The sequence below is a fragment of the Pieris rapae genome, chromosome 15, assembly GCF_905147795.1.
Source record: "Pieris rapae chromosome 15, ilPieRapa1.1, whole genome shotgun sequence".
Taxonomy (NCBI): domain Eukaryota; kingdom Metazoa; phylum Arthropoda; class Insecta; order Lepidoptera; family Pieridae; genus Pieris; species Pieris rapae.
In genome coordinates this window covers 6,615,326-6,637,979 of record NC_059523.1, presented here as the reverse complement: position 1 = coordinate 6,637,979, position 22,654 = coordinate 6,615,326, and the positions used below count along the sequence as shown (strand labels likewise).

General features: G+C 33.2%; 1 protein-coding gene across 1 annotated transcript in view; it reads right to left on the bottom strand.

Annotated features, from left to right (window-relative positions):
• Positions 1-22,654, bottom strand: part of LOC110996743 (pituitary homeobox homolog Ptx1) — a 48,606-nt gene that overhangs the window by 24,255 nt on the left and 1,697 nt on the right. Inside the window, exon 2 of the mRNA XM_022264567.2 lies at positions 16,331-16,647. Coding sequence (XP_022120259.1) covers positions 16,331-16,526 — 196 coding nt within the window. The 5' untranslated portion in view covers positions 16,527-16,647. The remainder of the gene's footprint in view (positions 1-16,330; positions 16,648-22,654) is intronic.

The window sequence follows — 22,654 nt, the reverse complement described above, 5'->3', positions numbered from 1 at the left end:
TGACGAAGAGTGTTAGTCTCAGAAAGTTGATCTCCATTGATTTCAGTCGGAATTTGAGGTTTTCAGGATTAACACAGAAAACTGTCCATCAACTATGATTTTAGACTCAATAATTTGCATTTCTACTCTACAGTTTTATGTAGAAAACAAGCATATAAAATAAAATATCCTATTTTTTACACATCGAAATCCGATTTCTGGACATATGTAGCTTTTTATAACTAAAAACAAATGAAAGATGCGTTTTTCATTTACGTCACCAATATTCTAACTACAAAAAAAGCTACTTATTTAAAAGTTGAATGTATAATTCTCTATACATTTCTTGTTAAGTATAAACAGAATTGTTGTATTTGCTCGAAACAGACGCGCGCAGGCAAATAAAGTTATCGTAATAATTTACGACCCGACCCTGACACTTAGTTGATATTTACAGTTTTATATCTAGTCGTGAACCTAAATTCCAAATTTAAATCTAACTGACGCATCAGATATAATACTTTATTGGCATATTTTTAACAAAAAAACATCAATACGTATTATAATTAAAAAAATACATCAACGATATGGGTTAGGTTAAACGAATGAATGATTTTTATGGCGATGATTTTTAATCTACGTATTGAAGGTTCGAACCAAAATAATTTAGTATTTCGTTATAATATGATTTTGTCCCATTTGGTATCGAGACCAAGGGTTTCGAATGGGTTTAAATTAAAAGTTATTTTTTTTTAATTTGAAGTTAGTTTTTTTACGGTATTATAGACGTCCAATACATACTCCAACACATAGACACATATAAAACCAACCAATAAAATTTCCCGCGAAATTGTCAATTGCGCCAAAAGTACCTGCTAACACATCCGGTACTACAGATAAAATATTAAAATTATACCATAGCGTACATTAACAATATTTAAATTGGGTATTTCTTATAGAATTGACTATGGATTAACTTTAGAGTTTTTGAATCGCAGTGAATCCGATCCGACACGACAAAATAAATAACTAAACGATTGCAATTAATCCATACGTTCCAATATATTAGCCAGCTATAAACAAGCTTTATGAAGTGCTTATTATATTAATGTTTCTCTTATTTAATCCTAATACACGTCAAATTAATTATCATACAACAATGAAAATATTAATAACCATTAAACAAAGGAACGCATTATATCAATCCGAATGCCAGTTGTCAAAAGATATTAACCACCTAAGTATATCATTTATTGCGTTGACACAATGGCTAGCATTATTAATGTATGTAATATATAACTGGCTATTATTTTACAATAAAGAGCTACAATGAAAACAAAGATCAATTTGAAGAAAGTTTTTTATTTCAGGAAATTCTGTTAACACTTCGTTTTATTTTATCCACCACTAGCATCTAGTAAGTCGGCATAGGTACAGCTTGTTTGATAGAGAATATGAGTAGGAGCTAAAAGCCAGCATTTGGAGTTGGAATTAGACGAGGTCGCTGGATATTTTGGAGGCCAAGACACTTTTTGGGTCGCTTTATTTTAGTACTATGTTTTTAATTTAAGTACAAAGTTTAATTTCAATTAAATCGTAATGTAAAGTGGAATAAAAATAACCCAAATAATAAATATGTAAATTGTGGGGCGTTCATAATTTTTTCAAATTTTCAAAACCGGAGTATTTTGGATGTCATAACTAATCTAATAATTTCGATGTCATAACAATACGAGTATTTTGGAAGAGATTTTATAGTATTGGACCAATTCAAATATATAAAATTATGATTTTAAGTGTCTTTTAAAAAGGAGTTATATTAAAAAAAGGAAGAAGCCGGGGTTTGAACCTACTTCAGATGATACGAATACTTTAACTATAAAAATTATAATAAATATAAATCTCATGTAACATAATACTTAAGTAGTACTTGTAAGATAAAACAACAGTGTTAATCCATAACTGGACCACCGCTGGAGATGTCTGCCTAATAACATAATCTAGGAAGCTATGAGTGGCCGTTTCCGATGTTTATTATGATTCACCTACCACAGTGACCAACGGAACTGATAAGAGATCTTGATGAGGAAGCTGTGATTCAATGTTGATAGTGTGAGGAAGTGTGGTAACTTATTTGACTTTTATATTATGGCTATGTTAACAATTCTTAACATACATAGTAATTATAACAATAATTAATTTAAATTAAATTTAAAAAATTGGGTCCCTGCCGCTGGCAACATTTCCTCGCTATATTAAAATTATTATTCGTTGATCGAGGACGGCACCACTGTGGGGTCACCGATACTATCTACCTGGCGTCAACTCAAGTCTTTAATTAGCGCCTGCGCAGTTAAATCAACTATGTTCTTTTGGGTTTGAATAACTCAAACTCCTATTTCACCATGCCTCCTGCTGATATAGGACAAATCTTTGTTTTTAATTTATTTTTTTATTCTTTACTACTCAATATGTCATGTGGAACATGGTGTAGTGGTTGCAGCTCCTTACAAACATTGTGTAAAAAAAACTTGGCGATTAAAAAGAGTGGCGGAGAGTTTATAGTTCTTCTCTTCCGTTCTGCGCCCTTGATTTGAGAACTGGCAGTAAATGTAAAATTAGATTCATTTAATATTTCTTTTTTTAATAAATACATTTTGACTTTGACTTTGAATTGTTTAGTATAAATTATTTATGCATAAGGACCACTTTTACCACCTTGATGATTCCAATGTTTATTAAAATGATAAATTTTGGATTTGTGTGTTTTTATTAGACGTCTATTTACTATTTATTTAGTCTTCGTTGTTAGTAGTTTTTTGTTTTTTGTGTTGTGTAACTATTAAATCTGTATTTGTATCTTGCCCAATGTTGTTCTATAGAATTAATGAACAAGCATAATGTATAATTTATGCTTAATCATGTTCATGTGTAATAGTATTTTTATGTTAGTGAATGTTGTTATATTCCCATGAGGATTAAGTATTGCTCACCTGAAGAAAGCCAGATCACATTCCCTCGTACTCTGTGCTACGGGAGATGCGTAAACCCAATTTCCACCTTAAATATAAAAATGCTACTTACGATGAGTAAGTAGGTGGCGCCAAGACACACTTTTGTAAACTTTGATTTTCAGTTCTCCACTTCAAATAATTAGCTCAATCAATTTATATTCAATGATTACTGTTTCGTATGATCAATCGTAAATTTATATTTTTACAAAACTACATAATACCTGCGGAATGTATCATTTGTAATTGACTCGTAAAAATCGAATAGAAGTTATAAACGAGATATAAGATAAGCATATCGAATGCTACTGCGGTGATAGCGAAACGGTAGGTACCTGTATCTACAGCCAATCGGCACAAGCCGAATTATCGTCAAATTAATGGCGTGTGAGTTATAAATGGCTGATGGATTAGGGCCGATCCATTTTATTCCTATTTTACCTACCGTTAAGAACCTTCATTGAAAGCGCTACACGGAACCATACGCTAATTTTCCCTATCCGTCCTTGTTACTCACTGTGTATATATTAGGCCTCTCTTTCTATACACCCTCTTACAATTCATCATCATTTCCCGTTTCAGTGGTTCCATTCATAGCGAGTATCATGAATGAGGATTGATTATCCCATACCTGTTTCTTAAATATTTTCGTATTTTCTTTGAAAATAATACAACCAATTTCTTCACATCGTAAACGCTATTGTAGGGATAAGATTTTATGGACACTCTGGCTTTATACCGCAGAAAAAGTAAATAGAGATCGTTACGAAGTCCCTAGACATGACCAATTAGTATTCCAAATAGCCGTCGACATATCGTACACATAAATGTTGAGAGCGGACGGTCGGGAGGCACGGACGTCGCATTATTTTTGCGAAGAGCGCTCACGCGTTGTATTTTGTATCTTAAAATGTTTAGTGTAAGTGCCAAAGTTGCTCAAAACTGCGGGCGAAGTTCTACCGCCGCTGTTTCTATTTCACCCGGGGAATAACAGTCTTACACCGCTAGCTTGTAGGTTCAAAACGATGAGGTCCTGACCGGCAGCTGTAGAATGCGGGACTTTGAGGCTTACGGTAATTGTAATAAAGCGGAGTGCAGCAGTTATGGGACGTGAGAGGTTCTAGACCAAATCCCAAGTAAGCTGTACTTCCTTTTGGATTTTCGGAAGCCATTTATCAGTCTGACGTAGGCGTCTGGAAATTTTTCATGTTTCGTTATTCAAAAATAAACGCGAATGACATTTGTTATTTATATGATTTGACATAAATAGTTATATAAATAATATATGTTTCTCGTCTATATACTAGTTTCGTCAGTGCTCGGATGTTTTAAACCGTGATATTTAAAAATGGAACGCGCGAAAGATGTATCATTTACCATGTATGTTCCAATGTACAATGTACGTTGTGTTAAAGAAAATTTTGGCGATTAAAAAGAGTGGCGGAGTGTTTATTGCCAGTTCTTCTCTTCCGTTCTACGCCCTTGATTTGAAAACTGGCAGTAAATGTAATGTGCAACCTACATGATTTTTGAATTTAAATTTAATAATTTAATTCATCGCTGGCTCCCTTTGTGTACGGGAATTGATGAAAGTAAAATGATAACAGAGTATATGACATCAACTGGTCATTTTTAAAAACATTTCACTTAGGTTTAGAATATATATCCTTATTTTTTTCTTGCCATATTATACCTATAAGTGAGATTCAGTAATGTTTGAGTCAATTCGTTACAAACATTCAAATCATTCCTTTTTATAAAATCTTATCTATACTAGATAGAGAAAAAGTGTCCCAGTATGAAACAGATAAGAAAAACAGATGAATAGAAAATAAAATGCGGTTACATGAATTAGTGTGTGTTCAACACAGAGGGTGAAATAGTTCCCAAAACGCCCATTACGTAGATAAATCAAGCTAACCCTTCCACCACAAACAAATTACCGACCACCTGAGACTTGTAAAAATGCCCCCACAATATAAGTGAAGTTAACTTTACCCCAGCAACGGATAAGACGAAGAGGTAATGGGTACAATAAGAGAATCAAAGGTGATAAATATTGATTTTTATTTTACTTGTGATTATTTATAATTGTCAGTCTAAGAAAATTCACGTGAACGAAATACAGCGTAATTATCATAGGCAAAATATTTTTCAATAATTGTAGTATAGCCTGTCAATTATCAGAAAAATATATTTTACCGATTTGTAATGGGGTATATAATTTGAGCAGTATTGACCTAGTGGTTTCAGCGTGCGACTCTCATCCCTGATGTCATGGGTTCGATCCCCGGGTGTGCATTAAATGACTTTCTATGTGCGTATTTAAAACTCGCTTGAACGGTGAAGGAAAACATCGTGAGGTAACTGGCCTGTCTTAGACTAAAAAGTCGACGGCGTGTGTCAGGCACAGGAAGCTGATCACCACCTAAGACAAATGATAATGAAACAGATACAAAAATCTGAAGCTCAGTTCTATAAAGGTTTTAGTGCCACTGATTAATCTTTATATAATATTTATATCAATTGTTATATCCAATGTATATTTCTATTTATGATAGAAACTATACCGGTATTACAATACCTCCGGGTCTGTGTTAATAATATAATAATAATATTATCTTGACCCCAAACATTATATCCGAGAAAATGAATTGGGGAAAAATATGGCAAAAGAGCGGTCATATAGGGTGTTCAGAAGGCAATCACAGGTCCCATATGGGCACAAATTACTTTTTCTATATGCTAGCAGATCAACGATGACAAGTAGAATAGGGTGCGGTCGGATAACTATTACAAATGAAGAAACTGGCTTTAATAAAAGGGTTGTGATTTTTATGGCTTAAAGAAGGCAAAATAAATTTAAGTTTAAACGTTAAGCAACAAAAATAAGGTGACGTGCCAATTTCTATGAAAGTGAGATCACGCATCATGTAACCATTATTCAAAGCAGTATAATTTTTCGAATACACATCTATGTTCGAAATTTAAAATTATATTCTAAATGAGAAACGTTAATTGCGCAGATGATTCTAAAAATTATTTAACTGTAAAAAATACGTTATCTGTTATATTTAATGTCTTTTTGCTGGTTTAGAAAATTTTTAAACGTAAAATGAAATATTCCACATCGCATATGTCGTTTTGCCCTTCACTAGGGTTGGGGTTTGTAAACGATGCCATTCTGTATATTTTCAATTTGCATAAATATTAGTGGGTGCTATAATATCATAAATATATTAGTGATACAGATTTTATGGCGATTACCAAATGACTAAGGGTGAAAACACATTAATGTTTATTAGTATTTTGCGACTTTAATTTAAATCCGAATCTAGAAAATATAGAAGGGAGAGTAATCCACAGAATATTGTAAAGTCATAACACTAATATTACCGGGCACTTTTAGAACACGCGCGAAATGCAATGTGTGTTCAGTCGCTTAGCCGGTATTTTTCTAAATATATAATGCTTATTTCATGAGGAATTTAATAAAGAAAGAATATTACTTTGACTTTGACCTCCCCAGAATATACATATATATGTAATTGTAATAACAACAGGACAGAACAGGGCAATTATTAACTGTTATCCACAAGTTTATCTTTCCATACTATTTAATAAAATGAAGCTCACGCAGAGAGTGTCCATAGTTGGAAGTTCAACTAAACAGCTCTACCGTTTGTTTAAAAATACCTAAATACGTATATTAACAGATTTCTTTTCAATAATTAATAATTCCCATTCCCACACGGCTGAGCCATAAATTGTAGAAGATACATTAATTGCCCCAAAACCAACAATGAGTTTGTTTATGTTTCTGTATGTTACACATTGTATTGTATTTGACCATGATAGCCCATTATGTTACTATTTGTTCTAGATCTTTTGTTACCGCGAGGGTGACTGGGCACATTCAGACAACAATTTGTCATAAAATAAAAAGATTTATTATCCCATCGACGTATACAGGCAGCGCCTTTAGCAACCGTTACCCTGCCCTTTTATAGCGAGAATAAAAATAATATAAACAAGAGATAGGAGTCGTATTATTTTTGAAATGCATTATCGTAAACATCAGAGAAAGTTCTCTTTTCGTCTATACAGTTACGCAATGTTTTGTTTTAATAATACATTACGGTATTATTTTCAACAAAAATATACAGTATTTATAATTTTCTTAAACTACATAGTAATACTAAAAATAATTAAAATCAAAAAAGTTTGGTCCCTGTGGTGTATCTATAACGCTAGCTGCCTTTTCTCTCTGTATTGCGATAGTTATTCGTTGATCGAGAAAACCACCGGTTCTGGGGTACCAGTGGGTACTATCTAAAGTAACTTATCTGGACTCCATACTCGAAATTACGCGTTTAATTTTGAAATCCATATGTCAAAACATGTATTTAACTAATTTGTTAATTTGTAGGTACTAAGCTACGCTTCCTTTAGTGAATTGATTAAGGCTCAAATAAAATTTAGCTAAACAATTTTTTCTCGAAAGAATTGTGGTCTGTTTGACTTTAAAACTAAGCTGGGTTTGAGAATTTTGTTAAAGAATATTAAATTACATTACAATAAACTAATTCTTTGACATATTGTTTTAGTAAGATATTCATGTACACTCAGTGACCATAATTGTATACCAGATGTCCCGTTAGCAGTGAAAGGGTTAACCCATCTGTCTGACACTATCAATCACTTTCACCGTAAATATTGTGTTTCTGATTTATCCCGTTTACTTATTTAGCGATTCATCAGCCGATACCATGCTGTGCACTGTCACCAATTTTACACAGAAGCTCAATTAGCAACTAACATTTCCGTCTATAGAAACTGTGATCCAAATTGTAAAATTTACATTATTCACTTTAATCGAACTAAAAAAATATGCAGACATTTTTGGAAGGAATATAAACACTGGACTGAGTTATCCAAAGAAACTCTTTTTTCTTTAGATATATGTAAACAATGTTCCATTATTTATCTCAGAGAAATCCTAGGCTTAAGCGCGTTCATAACGTTATATGAGTCTGACAAAGTATTTAACATGTACACAGCGTTTAAGAGAGCTTTTAATATTTTTTTCATAAGTAACTATTTTACGAGGCAAGTGCTTAGAACTTTGTCAAACTTGTTTTAGTACTGCGCTGAACCGAAGGCGGACTATGTTTTATTCAAAATCGTAGTAAAAGTTCTTATACATATAGATACTTATTAGTTTGAAGATTATAATACTTTATACTTAATAAACCAATAATACGGCTTTTTCATAAAAGTAACTATACGGCCACTGAACACCAATAAACATGTGCTCAAGCTATTAAACTTTGTCATCGGCAATTAGAAGGCGAAGAGAAGCGATTTATTAGTTAGCATACCTCACACTCCGACATGTGACATCCATTTCTGAACGGCTGTTAACAAATTAAAACCGATTTGTTCTGTTATTCTAATAGAGCGGCTATGGGAATTGTCGAGTATTTTGACAAAATTTATTGCTACCACGCCTACTTGAATGTTTTTTGGATTTGGCGGGGCGGATGCAGACATCTGTCGTACAGAAACTGCGTCACGCCCTCGATAGGATTTTGAAAATATTGACGTTGATGTAAAGGTTTTTTTGTAAAGAAGTAAGTTTTCGCGAATGTTTGCAAAACTTGGAGTACCTACCCTGCGTGCTTACTCCATTCCGCAATTCTAATCTTCTAAATATAATACAGTCATCTAGAAATCCTTTCTTTCTTCCTATTCTTTCGTTTTATTTTAAGACTACAACTCCAGTAGTTTATAAATGGCGTATAAATATCGTATTTTTCATTACTACAATTATACAATAGTAGGGACATAAACGGGTAGTAATGTCGTATCGTTGTGATATTTTTCTATAACACAGAAAAAAGCAACACATACCACGAGACATTTTCTTTTTTTAATTTGGAACAGGCCAGTAACAAATTTATTAGAAAGAAAAAAACGCAGAGCGGCAACGATGTTACAATCAAATGACACCGGGGTTCGCAATTTTTTGTTACAAAAAATATTTTATAGTAACGGCGGATCAGAGACAGCAGACTGTATGGCGGCGTTTTTTCACTAAGTTTTTGTTGTAATAAATCTGAGTTTAGGGCAATAGGTGAAGCTTTGAACTTTGACAAATATTAATTGTATGTATGGCTACGGAGAACTAAGATATCGCTGATAACTGTATGTTTATCTACTAGTATCTAAGTCAGTCTTTTTTTAATCATATTATTAAGTATGTACGCTATTACCGCCATTTAACGAATTTAGACATAGATCATCAAAAGTAAAATATTATTAAGACATAAATATAATATAAAGAAAGTAAGTGATATTAAACAAATAAAATAACTTATTAGATCGTAGTTTATATAAGTCTGCTACTAGAAATTATTTTCATTGTATGTATTATATTAAGGCATATTAACAAACAGCACTAAAGGCTTTTTATTTTATTATTATTATTTTATTATTAATAATTTAAATTTATTGAATATGAATTGTAATATATATGAATATATATGAATATATTTGAATTATAATTCTGAATCCTCATAACAAAAGCACTGATCTCCTAACAGCGTAACACAAACACTAGCTTTCAGTGAATTTGATTTGTATTAAATGAGAATTATATAATAAAAAATTAATAATAATATTTCGTGCTTCTATCACATAAACCTTAACCTTACATCCCAAAAATTCCTCAATATGATTTATAGATCTACTAAAACACGTGCATACAAAGTGTATTTGCATACATCACACCCTAAAATTCCCTATCACACAGGTCAGATTTAGGCGTCCAAGATAAGTTGATAATCTCGACACGAACTATGAACACAAATATTTGTACCGGATTACGGTCTCACTCAGCCTCCGGAATGAGTTTAAGCACGAGACTTGATAAGCTCAACAAATAAAGCTTGTATGTTTCAATTCGCGGAGCTTTGTAAATGAATGTTAATCAATACATTTGACATTTAGAAAAAATAAAATCAAGTGATCAATTATTACACCTGATACAAACACGTGTTAACCAAGTCTGTTGATTTGGTAATACATACTTCGTTGGGTAGCTGGTTTCACATAGTGTAACACTCAAAGTACTTTAGGTCGCACTCAGTTTAGAATAGTTGATCATATATAGTAATAAACAGATAATACAGATAATAAAACTTTTCATTCAGCCGTGATACTTTTTGACATTTAACACGCCTTTGTCTTCAGTCACCGTGACCACGCATGCTGTAAAGCACGCGAAACATCGGAAAAATTTAAAATTATGTAAAATAATTATAAGTTTACAATAATACATAGTTTCAATCCGTTGAGAAGGTGTTTTCTTTAAATATAATCTTAATATATATATTTCTTGTGTGCGTGTGTATGTGACTGAACTCCTCCTAAACGACTTATTAGACAAAATTTTTTGTGTGTGTTCAAGGGGATCTGGGAATGATTTAGATTCACAATTTTGTCCGCTGGACAATGTTTTTTTAATTAATTTTCAATTTATTAGTTGTTGTTGATTTTGGAATGTTTTACATTGGATCCGACAGACGGCGCTACCATCGCAGTGTCAAATTTTAAATAATATTCGAATTTTAATTTTAGTCTGTCCCGAAATTTAAAAAAAGTTTTGTTATCATTGTGTTATATCGTGTGTGACCATGTGCTGGATCGTTAGATATTGTCATAACATTTGAATAATAATTTTCATCAAAATGGCTTATTAAAAATTGAAATTTTGAAATTAAAGACGTGTAGACAGGACAACGTCTGTCGGATCCGCTAGTATAGTAACAAATCTTGTATAGTAATTCAATTCAGTAACAGTTCTGTAATACAAAAACGATATAATAAGATGTTCATGAATATACTAGGTACTTACATTTGAATACAGGTTCAAAGTAGTTAAATGTTCAAGAAAAGAGATCATTTTAAGAGGGGACAAATAAAGCTTCTAAAAAAACTACGACCGCGGCGGGATCATTGTTGTAAGACGAACTTTTTTCAATGCAATAAGTGTTCAAGAATAATTCTATTGTTAAAATTAAGTAATTTAAAACAACCAAATTTATAAGTAAAATGAATGAACGAAAATCCTATGATCTTTTGAAGCCCCCATAATTTGTTTCATGATTTTTTTCCGACCTCATAATAATGGGGTTATCGGCAACGAGAAAAAATCACACCTACGGAGACAAAATCAACGAAGGCTTTAGCAAGAATCCGTAAAACCAGCTCAATTTAAAATTAAAGCCACGAAACGTGTTATTCGCGTATTTTATAAAAATCTGGATGTGAGAACAATCTTCGACGGATATACCCAGATTTCGCGTGATCGGTATATTATTTAATAATATCGACCTTTTTACCTTCACTTTCATATTGCATCGCATAATAATAATACCTTTTATTCATATTAGTTTTTTAGGTACAGATATAAACATAGATTACATTAAACTAAGTATTTGAAGGTTAAGAAAAATGAACTATTCAAATTTTTGTATCTTGCTGGTTTTTTGCAGATCTGTTTGACAGTCGGCAAAGGCCTCCTCCAACCTTTTGCATTCATACCTTTCTTAGGCAACTTTGTTGCACATCACTCCTGCCACTCGTCTGATGTCGTCTTCTCACTTTTTGTGGTCTTCCTCTACACCTTTTGCCTTCCCTAGGGTACCATCGTGGGACAATCTTACTCCATTTGTCTTTACCTCTTATCATGTGTCCAGCCCATCGCTATTTAAGTCTTCTTATTTTGGAGGTAATGTCTATAACTTTTGTCTTGTCTCTTATGACCCAGTTTTTCAATCTGTCTGACTTTTTTTACGTTAAGCATATCACATCTCATATTTAAACTTATAAAAATACATTACTGCTCGTTTACTGGCTATTGATTCTCTATACAGTTATAGATATTTAAAAGAGGCAGCTTAATAATTGTACCAAATTTGTCTTCTTATAAAAACTAAATCAGTCTCTCTGGGTCGGAAACTCATGTTTGAGTATCGTACTCACCTGTAATGATGGCACGATAACTTAAGTAATACATCTTAAATGGAACTTCAACACAATGTCCTTCGTCCTCAATATGTTTGTTATTTATTTACTCCTCTTCCTTACACGAAATGAAAATACATAATTACTGTTATAAATCTAATGCCAGACTAACGGACGGATTAAAGTGATCTCTTGCAGGCAACTTGTGCTAAAGCTATTTCTGCCGCTTCCTTTGACGGTTTTACGTTGCGTCTAATTTCTTATATAGTCGACTCACAGGTCTAAGACAGTTTCAAGACAATTTTTTCCTTTACCATATGACATACTACTAGAAAACTTCGCTGATTCGTCTTAAGTCTGAATTTTCTCTGAAAAAGGCTAACAAATAAATGTAGAACGGAGTATTTACGTGATATCCCATTGCCCTTTAGATATTCGTTAGATAAATCAAACTATAAAAATATCTTTAACAAAACAGTGATCAATGATGACAGCAATTGACTAATGAACTCGTATACAATAGCTTTTAATAAATAAAACGCAGTGGATTTTTAATCCCCCATTTAAATTCAATGGCGGAGCAAGTGCGAGCCTAATCATCGCAATATAATGCTTCGTCGACTTCGGGGGTAATTTTTGTAAGAGATGGGACGCATGGGTGTGAAAGAGATGCTGCGACAGATAATTTATTGAAATTGACTTTTTGCGTCAGTGATGGATCGTTAATCGATGTTGCTTTTGCAGTTTTTTGACAATCGAAAAATTTGTTTATTTATACAATACAAGCTGACCCGGCGAACTTTGTTCCGCCTTAATGGCAATAAATAAGCAGTTTTTTTTTATTGGAACAAAATACAAAAAAATTAAATACCTACATTAATCATTCATTATTATTTCTGTATTTTAGTACATAGGTTACTCTTCACTTAACAAACAACGCAGATGGTCTTCCGACCCGTGAACATGCCACGTATAATTGACCATGGGAAAAACATGAATGTTCTAGATTTAAACCACAAACTTTTAAGGATTGGCCTTGTGATTTGTTGATGGTCATGGCAAATGCAAGACGTATCGGAAATTGAAGTCTTTTAAATTCAAACGGCATATCGGTTGGGATCATCGGGATCCTCGGAATAAGAACTTCCTCACCATTACCGATAGTCAGCAATTGCTCCGAGAAATCTTCAGCAGATGTATCATTAAGCAATGTAACTCTCATGTTTGTTGTCAGCTGCAGTTTCTTCACATAGCGCCATAGATTTGACGATTTGAGGCAAGCGTTTATTTCGTCGGCAGTCGTAGATCTTGGAATTACTGGCAGTATTTAGCAGAAATCGCCAGACAGTAAAATCATTGCTCCTCCAAAACATCTCGAGTCATTGCGTAAATCTGTTAATGTTTTGTTAAGTGCTTCTAATGCACGTTTATGCGCCATTGTGCATTCATCCCAGATGATGATTTTCGATGCCGCTAAAACTTTGGCCATTGCTGAGTGTTTTGCAATATTACACGTTGGTTCTTCAATAGTTTGAAGATTTAACGGTAATTTTAATTCTGAATGAGCCGTACGGCATCCTTCTAACAACGTGGCTGCTATTTCAGAAGAAGCAACTGCAACCGCTATGTTGGATCTCGCCCGAACAGTTGCTAAAACTAATGACATGAGGAATGTCTTGCCAGTTCCACCAAGGGCATCTAGGAAATATAAACCACCATTTTCATCATCGTTTGCCTTCATTAAAGTATCATAAACTTCCTTTTGTTGGTAATTCAACAGGGTTACATTCGTTTGAACTACTAAATCTAATTCCTGGTGATCATATTCACGTTCCCGTTCCAATACTCGATTAAATGCGTCTTTCGACAACAACAACAAATAGAAACATTCATCATTCTTTGGACGAACTGTATACATACGACCATATCGAGTTTTATAGTTCTCTTCACTGTTTATACGAATGGGCAATGGCACTATCATTACATTTAATTATTTATTTAATAGAAATATTTTGAATATTGATTTCTTACAAATATCAAATTGTCATATATACGTCATTACATAGCTGTCATTATACGTCAATTACATAGCTATCATTTGCGTTTTATTATTCTTTTTTGTTATACCACGTTTTATAGTGACTGACGTTTCATGTCAAGTCCTTCGGGAACGCTGTCGAACGGGATAAAAAGTATCCTATGTCCGTCTCCTGGCTCTAAGCTACCTCCATTCCAATTTTCACCCAAATCTGTTCTTCCGTTCTTGAGTTATAAGTGGTGTAACTAACACGACTTTCTTTTATATATATAGATTTTCACCTAAAAAACTCAAATTAATTGAAAAAATCCGAAAGAGGAGATTATTAATACCTCGAGTAATTTATTAATGTGTTAAGCATAGCTTCGCCATCCGTGGACCGATTCAAGTACTCAATAATTTGGATTCGCAACAACCCCGAAGCTTTTAGAATAAAAGCCTATTGTGATCGTCATTAGACTTATATAAATAAATTAATATTGGAAACCAAGACACATCAATAATAAGATAAGAACTATAATTAATTAATATTTTTAGAGTATTTTGATGTCGTAACTATATAATTATTTATTTTAATATGAAATGCTTTCATTAATTAAAAACAGTCAAAATGTGTAAATGACAGTTATACTTTTCGGCAAGATAAATTATATCTAAAAACAAATAGAGCATTATTCAGTGCTATTTAAAAAAGGTAGAGCACCATTCAGTGCGTTATTCAACCCTCAAGCGACGACTAATTGTACAACTAAAGATGCAAGGGGCGCGTAATCCGATACTGATGTGTTTGTAAAAACTATCCGATTAGTGTCCCTTGTATCGTTGCTATTATTATACGTTCTCCATACATAATCAGGTGGATTTAAACTTTATATCCGCAAATTCAGCACGTTTACTGGATTGATCTTTTGTTTTTGGATAAGGCAAGCTATAAATGTACATAATATTTTGCAATAAATATTTTGGAGTAGAACAGACTGACTGTTTTCTTTATTTTTGGATAGAATGAAAGGCATTTCAAATCCCGGAGGCCTGAGTTGGTGGAGTTCACGAAATATGCTTCACCAGCAGTCACCAATACTCTGAATACGCTGTAACCGTTTTTTTCAGAACTGAATATCTTTGTTATAGAGGATTGATAAACGAATGTATGAATTGATTTTTTTTTGGGTCGCAATTAAATCTGTTAGTAGTTGAAAGTATATTATAATTATTGATTGGCAGCTATGTAAGTAAATATGGGCTACGATATATTCAATGTAGGTAAACGTGGATGTGCAGAAGCTTGATTCTTTTAAATACATTAAAACTATGTTCCCACTAATACATATTATATTAAAGTATCGAATTAGGTACTTGATAATCTAGATAAAACAATCAATGTTAGAAACCTACATATATCGGCCTCTTTTAAGATTAAACTAGCATAAGGATACTTGATAACTGCACGTGTATCTTATCACAAATAGAACGATAAAAGATATAATTGCATGTCATCTCTCTTCAATGGTGAAAGGAGGGAGGTGAATAATCCCTAATTTTGTATACAAAGTGATGTCAAATTGCACCCACATCTAGTCACGGCTCATTGCCTATGACGCCCGTCCAATTTTTATTCCATGATCGATATACACGTGCCATTTCAGACAACTTCTTTTAGACAAGTGTTTAAAGGGTTCCTGAATCGTCGAAATAGCGTTGGTAGAAACTCACCACTTATTATGATATATCTGGCCTGTCATTCTCTGACAGCTAAGACACTGTACAAAGATAATTAAACTAATCTAATTTTTTTTATTTTTTTTCCTCATTTATACGTATAGTACTTACAATATTCTTTATTTACATATACAATAATAATCATTAAAAAAGGTATGGAGCAAAGTTAAGCCAAATTTAAAAAGTTTAGTCCCTGTGTGTGTATTTTGTAATTTGGTTTGTGTATATTACTTGCTTTTTATTGTTGTGTTTGTTAATAAGTTTTTGTATAGTGGGTTTATTTTAACTTGTCGTGTCCACGTATTATAGTTTTTATTTGTCCTAATTTCGTGGTACAAAAATAAGAAATTAATATGACATTTCAAATTGTAATTAAAAAAAATATTCTATTAATATCCAAAGTATATTTAGTTTACCCTTAACTTAAACATCTCAATCTCGTAATTTACAAGAATTATTAATTAGATATGAAATTAAAACGAAACATGGATCAATTAAGTCTCAGGTTACCAGCACTACCAAAACATTAATCTAATAAATGTTTCGTACTCACGTTTTAGCTTCTCCAACGGCTCATGATGCAATGGCGGGGCATGGTGTAATGGGGTATGCTGCGGTTCGTGATGCAAGGGCGCCATCAAGCTGGAAATGGCGGACCCCACAGATGCCGCCACTGATTCGTGTAAGTGGCCTCCACCATGGAGCTCCAGCTCGCTGAGACAAAGCCCATTCTCGCTTAGCGGCTCCATTCCGGCCGCCAGGGCCTCTTTGTACACGCGGAGATGAATGATGATGCCTTCTGGTGACGGGGTCGAAAAGGCCGCGCGAGCGACTGACAGTTCACGGAATTATGCGCTGGGCATTCTCCGCCTGGAAACAGTTTATTCGGTTATAAATATTGTCAAAAAAGGCTAATATTTCTTAGTATTGTTAGTATTTAGTTACTTGTTTACTTAGTGGTTGCCTGGAAGTTACGCCGAAAGCGTAAAGGCCGCCAGTTGCTATCCTTTTCATTTAACTATGTTAAATTTTTATATTGTATTAATTAACGAAGTGTTAATTAATAAATAAAATAAACAAATATTTATGTAATTACATTTTAAATATTTTAATGAAATAAATATACTTATTCTTATGAGTCAGAAGTTATTATTATTGTATCAAAAAATAGAATCTATAACAATAGATAATTTAATTCGTTTTGTTGTTTACGATTTGACATCGAAAATCCGCTTGAAGTAGGATTTCATGAGCGCACGAACATTCTTTGTTTAACTTTAGAAATGATACAGATTGTGTAAAATAACTGAACTAAAAGAACTGAATTTAGGGAATCGATAAATTGATGGAGTATTTGATTTTCTACCCTTGATCTATTAAAAAAACAACGAATAAACAATGGCTTAACTTAACCTATACTTTTTTAGAAAAAGTAGGAGTTGAACCATCTTATTAGAAAAGACGGCTGTAATTACCGTTGGACCTCTAGATGTATCTCTAAAAGGTTTTAAACTATGGTTTGAAAAAAAATACATGTATTATGGATAAAATTAAGATATGATTTTTTCGTATAGTTTTTTTATATAAAATTTATTTCTTGTTTAAGCTTATAAGCAATTTAAATTTTATCTGTGGTGCGGCCCGGCACCAAGGTTAAGCCTTTAGTAGTCTTGTGGTGTTTTATGAACTCTAAGTTTATGTATAGCAATCATTAATAATAAAATATTTTCTTTCATGGAAGATTCAGACGTTACAATCTCCGTAAATTCCAATAACGTTATCAAACTTTCTAATAAGGCTCTATATCAACCTATTATCAACGTGATTTAAGGAGTAAACATTGTAAAATATAACGCTATAAACGGTTGATGGAAATATATGACCCAACTTTCATATTTCAAACAGCGTTGTCAGTCTGCCTATAAAGCTGGGGAAATGTGGAAAAATCCACAATTTATCTTTTCATTTGGCGCATTTGTTGGCGAATTGATTAAGGTGTATGAACGGTTTTCGGGTCAGGGAGGTGCTTTAAATGCGTGGAACTTAGGTGGAATTTAGGTGCATCAGGGATTACCCATGCCTAAACACCTAAATTTTTTTACAGATGAAATGTCACGAAGAAGTTTAGCGTTTTGGACGAATAATGAGAAGGGTGCAGCGATTGAGACCGATCAAAAGAGAGTGAGAAAGGGAGATCGAGAAAAGACACACGGATTTGGTTGATGTATTCGTTTAGTAGTTACATATCAGAACTTTAGCCATAACGCCTAGTGCAGTAAACGCAGAATTCTTATTTATTTATTCATCATTGGCACGTATACAATGTGTATAAACTGTGTGAATACAGATATATAAATACATGGAGTGATCATAAACTAATGATCATCTATTGGGGCTTTTAATTTTTAATTAATTTACATTAATTTACGCATCGCGTACAACAATAGAGTATATGCAAAAAAGTTTATTATGTATTAAGATATAAATAATAAGGCTATTGGCCTAGGTAAAGGTAGGGACATCTAGACAGGGTAAAAGGATGTATTTACCCAAGATCCATACCACAGACGACTAACATACCACTACTTACATGCTATAAGTAAATACAACTCAATTAACAACATTTGAAATGAACTTAAGGAAATGGAAATAAATGCTTTGTTTTTATAAAAAAATCAGTGGCACAACAACCCTTTTTTCAGGTCTGGACCTCAGTAATCAGCCTCCTGTGCCACACCGATGAGGACACCGGCTTGCCTTATTGGTATAAGGCAAGCCCTTCACGAACTTCACCGTTCAAGTGAATGTTGAATGCGTAAATAGAATGTAAGTTCTTTAGCACAGCCGGGGCTCGAACCTATGACCTCAGGGTTGAGAGTCGCACGCTGAAGCCACTAGGCCATTACTGCTCTTAAGAATTAAGTTACCCGCAAAAATGCTAAATATAATATTTTAGAAATAAATATAGCCTATTTTTTAACAACAAAACCAATCTTATTTAAAACTCTAAAAGCCGTCATATAAAAATCAATAAGTAATCTTATAATGCATTATTCTTAGCGAGTAATTTGGAAGTTAAACCCAATCGAGTCGAAGCCGTTGATATCCCTTTAAACCGATATAAAGCCTTTTTTAAGCCGAAAGATTTAAGTTGGCGAAAGTGGGTACCTCTATTAAAACGAAGTCTAAATGGCGCGAATACGTTACGAAATCCTTTTATTTCAATTCTCTTCCTATCGTTTTACAGTTACGGATAAAGCGTTCGGTCAGTAAACATTGCCAGATTTTATACAATAACGAAATATCTTTCAGTTAGTTATGGTTTCAATTATAATAATGAGCAACAAAACAAAAAAAACAGTGGTCAGACAACTTCTTAGGTCTAGGCCTCAGATTTGTGAGTCATAGGTAAGTTGGTCAGGCACAGAAGGAAGATCACCGCAGTCTTCTGTGCCTGACACACTGATTAAATAAACTAAGTGCGCAAGTAGATTTTTATTTATTTATTTATAGCCTTATATTAGAATCAATATACTTATATACATTATAGCTATTGTTTTTGTTGATCTACGATAACTGATTCTGTGTGCCCACGGGCAATGGCCTTCCCATTTTTAAGTGTTAAAATTTAAATTTGAAAGGACGTGAGAATCTTCGAATGATATGTGCGCAAGTAGATAGAAAATTCATTTATTCACAGCCAGGATTTGAACCTACGACCTGAAGAATGAGAAACGCATGCTACTAAGCCAACAGCAGCATAAGAAACAAAATACGATCTACAAATATTAAATCCAGTTAGGACAAAATAAAGCTGAAATTAAATTTACTTTTCATGTAAATTACCACGTCAAATTTTATTATTATTTTGCACATCTTAAACAATATGTGAGCAGTGTTGGCCTAGTGGCTTCAGCGTGCGATTCTCATACCTGAGGTTGAAGGTTCGATCCCGGGCTGTGCTCCAATGGAGTTTCTTTTTATGTGTGCATTTAACATTTACTCAAACGGTGAAGGAAAACATCGTGAGGGAACCGACATGTCTTAGACCCAAAAGGTCGACGGCGTGTGTCAGGCACTGGAGCCTGATCACCTACTTGCCTATTAGATTTAAAATGATCATGGAACAGATTCAGAAATCTGAGGCCAAGATCTAAAAGAGGTTGTAGCGCCACCGATTTAAAAAAAAATATGTACCTAATATTATAATGTATTAGAAGAAAACAACTATTTTAGTATATAAAGAAAACTATAATAATCAGGATTTTTCGACCTATGGGTTACAGATCCTTTAATGACAGGATTTGATAGAAATTGTTTATATATTTGTACTATATATATTGACAACATTTATTTTCGTTTTCATTGATTCAAAAGTAACATTCAGAGATAAATTTGACTCCAGAAAGCCAAGAATGTATTAGTAACAACTCGGCGAAATTCTATGGCAGAAAATGTCTAATTTAGTGTATGCACTTCAATCATATCTATATTACACGAAATTGAACCAACTATGAATGTAAAACATATGTCGAGATACTTATCGGTAAATATTTGTGTCTATCTGTTCATATCTTGTATTGATAACATGATTTTATGATTTCGATGTTGACACGCAGGCGATAACTTCGTGAGAAGTGGCTTCAACTCAGTGTGAGAATTATATTGTCACTATTAAAGAGCTGAATGGTTTGCGATTAATTTTTGCGAGGACAGCTTTGTTTTAGGTTTGTAACAGTGATAAACGTTTAAAGCTTATTGTTTATTGATTGCTTAAACAATGGATACAAAGTAATAGCCGGAAACCAAAACTTTTAGCGAATTTTGATTTTGTAAAATTAATGTTTGTAAATATGTTTGACTGTTTATTATTATTTTTCTATAAAAAAACACCCAATGTGCTGTATTCCGACCACTTGGATCCAAGAGCCTAGGGATGGCAATGGTTTAAAAAATGAACGGAACGCTCACACGGATCCGAGTAGGTTTCGTAGGCACCGTTACTATGACCCCGCTCCACTCGGATCCCATAGCCCTGGTACCAGGACTGATTTTATTCCTTACTTTCTATCCAATACGGACATAGACAGACAGTCCATGAGAGTCTCACGATGAAGTCACTAGGCCAACAGTCCCTGAACATCATCATATCTGCGATATGAAGAAAAGCTAACAAATTAAAATTTATCTCCGAAAAAGTATTCTTACACACGTAATCATTATTCAAATAGTATGTTTATATGTATACCACACGTGACGACAGAATATATAACGCTATTTACTAAATAATATGTAAATAAAAACTGCCTTTCCGTGTAAATCATCTACAGGTAGGTACTCTTATCCATATGGGAAATACTGATACTTATAATATATGTAATTGATATAATTATGCACCGGAATTCTAATAATCGTGTAAGTGATTTATAATCAAGCATATATTTACTTTAAAATACATAGAACAAATCTTTAATTTTTAAATTACATTAAATTTTTCGTCTGAGTTTAATACACGCCATCGGCTTGGTCTGAGGCTAGCGATCTTACGATGTTTTCTTCGCCGCTCGAGCGAATATTAATTTTTGCTTACTTCGCTAGAAATAAAGTCCATTGGTGCAGCTGAGGATCGAACTTGCGACCTCTGCATGAGAGTGGCACGCTGCACCCACTTCGCCAAACAATGCTTGCGTTTTGGCATATGAATTATGAACACAATGTTTACCTCATATAATTTGAATGTTAAAATCTTGTTTAATCTACGCAAATTACCTACAAAGGATTGATCGCAGTGTTAGTGTGAAGAAAGCTATTGAAATTAGAGCCAAATAACTTTCTTTAATCATCACTGAATACTATTTTCTTTCACATTGCTATTATAACAAACTAGCCTTTTTATTCATAAAAAATTCAACGTTCTCAAGCATCTGTCTGTTTTCAATACAGCGTTAATACAATACGACAGAAAGAGACAGAGTGCATGGCATGATTTAGTTTTATGATGTATCTTGTACCATTTTAGATTATTTAACTATGTACATAGTCTAGAGCTAAGGAGTAAATTTGCATCTAAGTACAAGTACAACAAGAAACTAGTACTTAAAAAAATTAATAATCAATTATTATTTGTAATGTTGTTTTTTGTAAATCAATTTTCCGTCGGCGCATAACTTCAACTACAAAGTTAATTGGTTTTTATTCTAGAGAATTTTTATGCATTGAACTAATACTATAAAAATACGTTATTATAATATTTCTAAGCAAATCTTTGGTTTAAAATAATATATATTTTTACGATACGCATTAGTCGTTGCAGTTAAGTCAGAATGTGTACCTACCGGGAGAAAACTCTGTAGTTAAATTAGGAATCATCGTTGTATCTATCAAAATGTAGAATGTGTGTTGGTGACTCTCATCTCTGAGGTCGTAGATTTGATCCGTGACTGTGCATTAATGGACTTTCTTTCTATATGCGCATTTAACATTCGCTCGAACGCGACTGTGAAGGTAGAGATCGTAAGGAAAGCGATCTGCCTTAGACCGAAAACGTCGACGGTAGGTATGTCAGGTACAAGCTGATCACCTACTTGCATATTAAATTGACAAATAGAAGCCCAGACCTAAAAAAAAAGTAGCGCTACTGATTTTTATATTCTTTGGGTTAGAATGTGTACCAAAAATAAACTCGTTATTAGAATTGAAAATTTCGTACTAATTTTTATATACCTATGTTTTTCATTTATTCAATTGATACAATGTTGCAATACAGAGGGCAATCTTCAATCTCTGAAACCGTCTGAACGATTGGTATCTCAATCCATGGGATGACTATTGGCATGTTTTTCTTTAGAAATAGATTGAATTGTCCATCTAAGATACT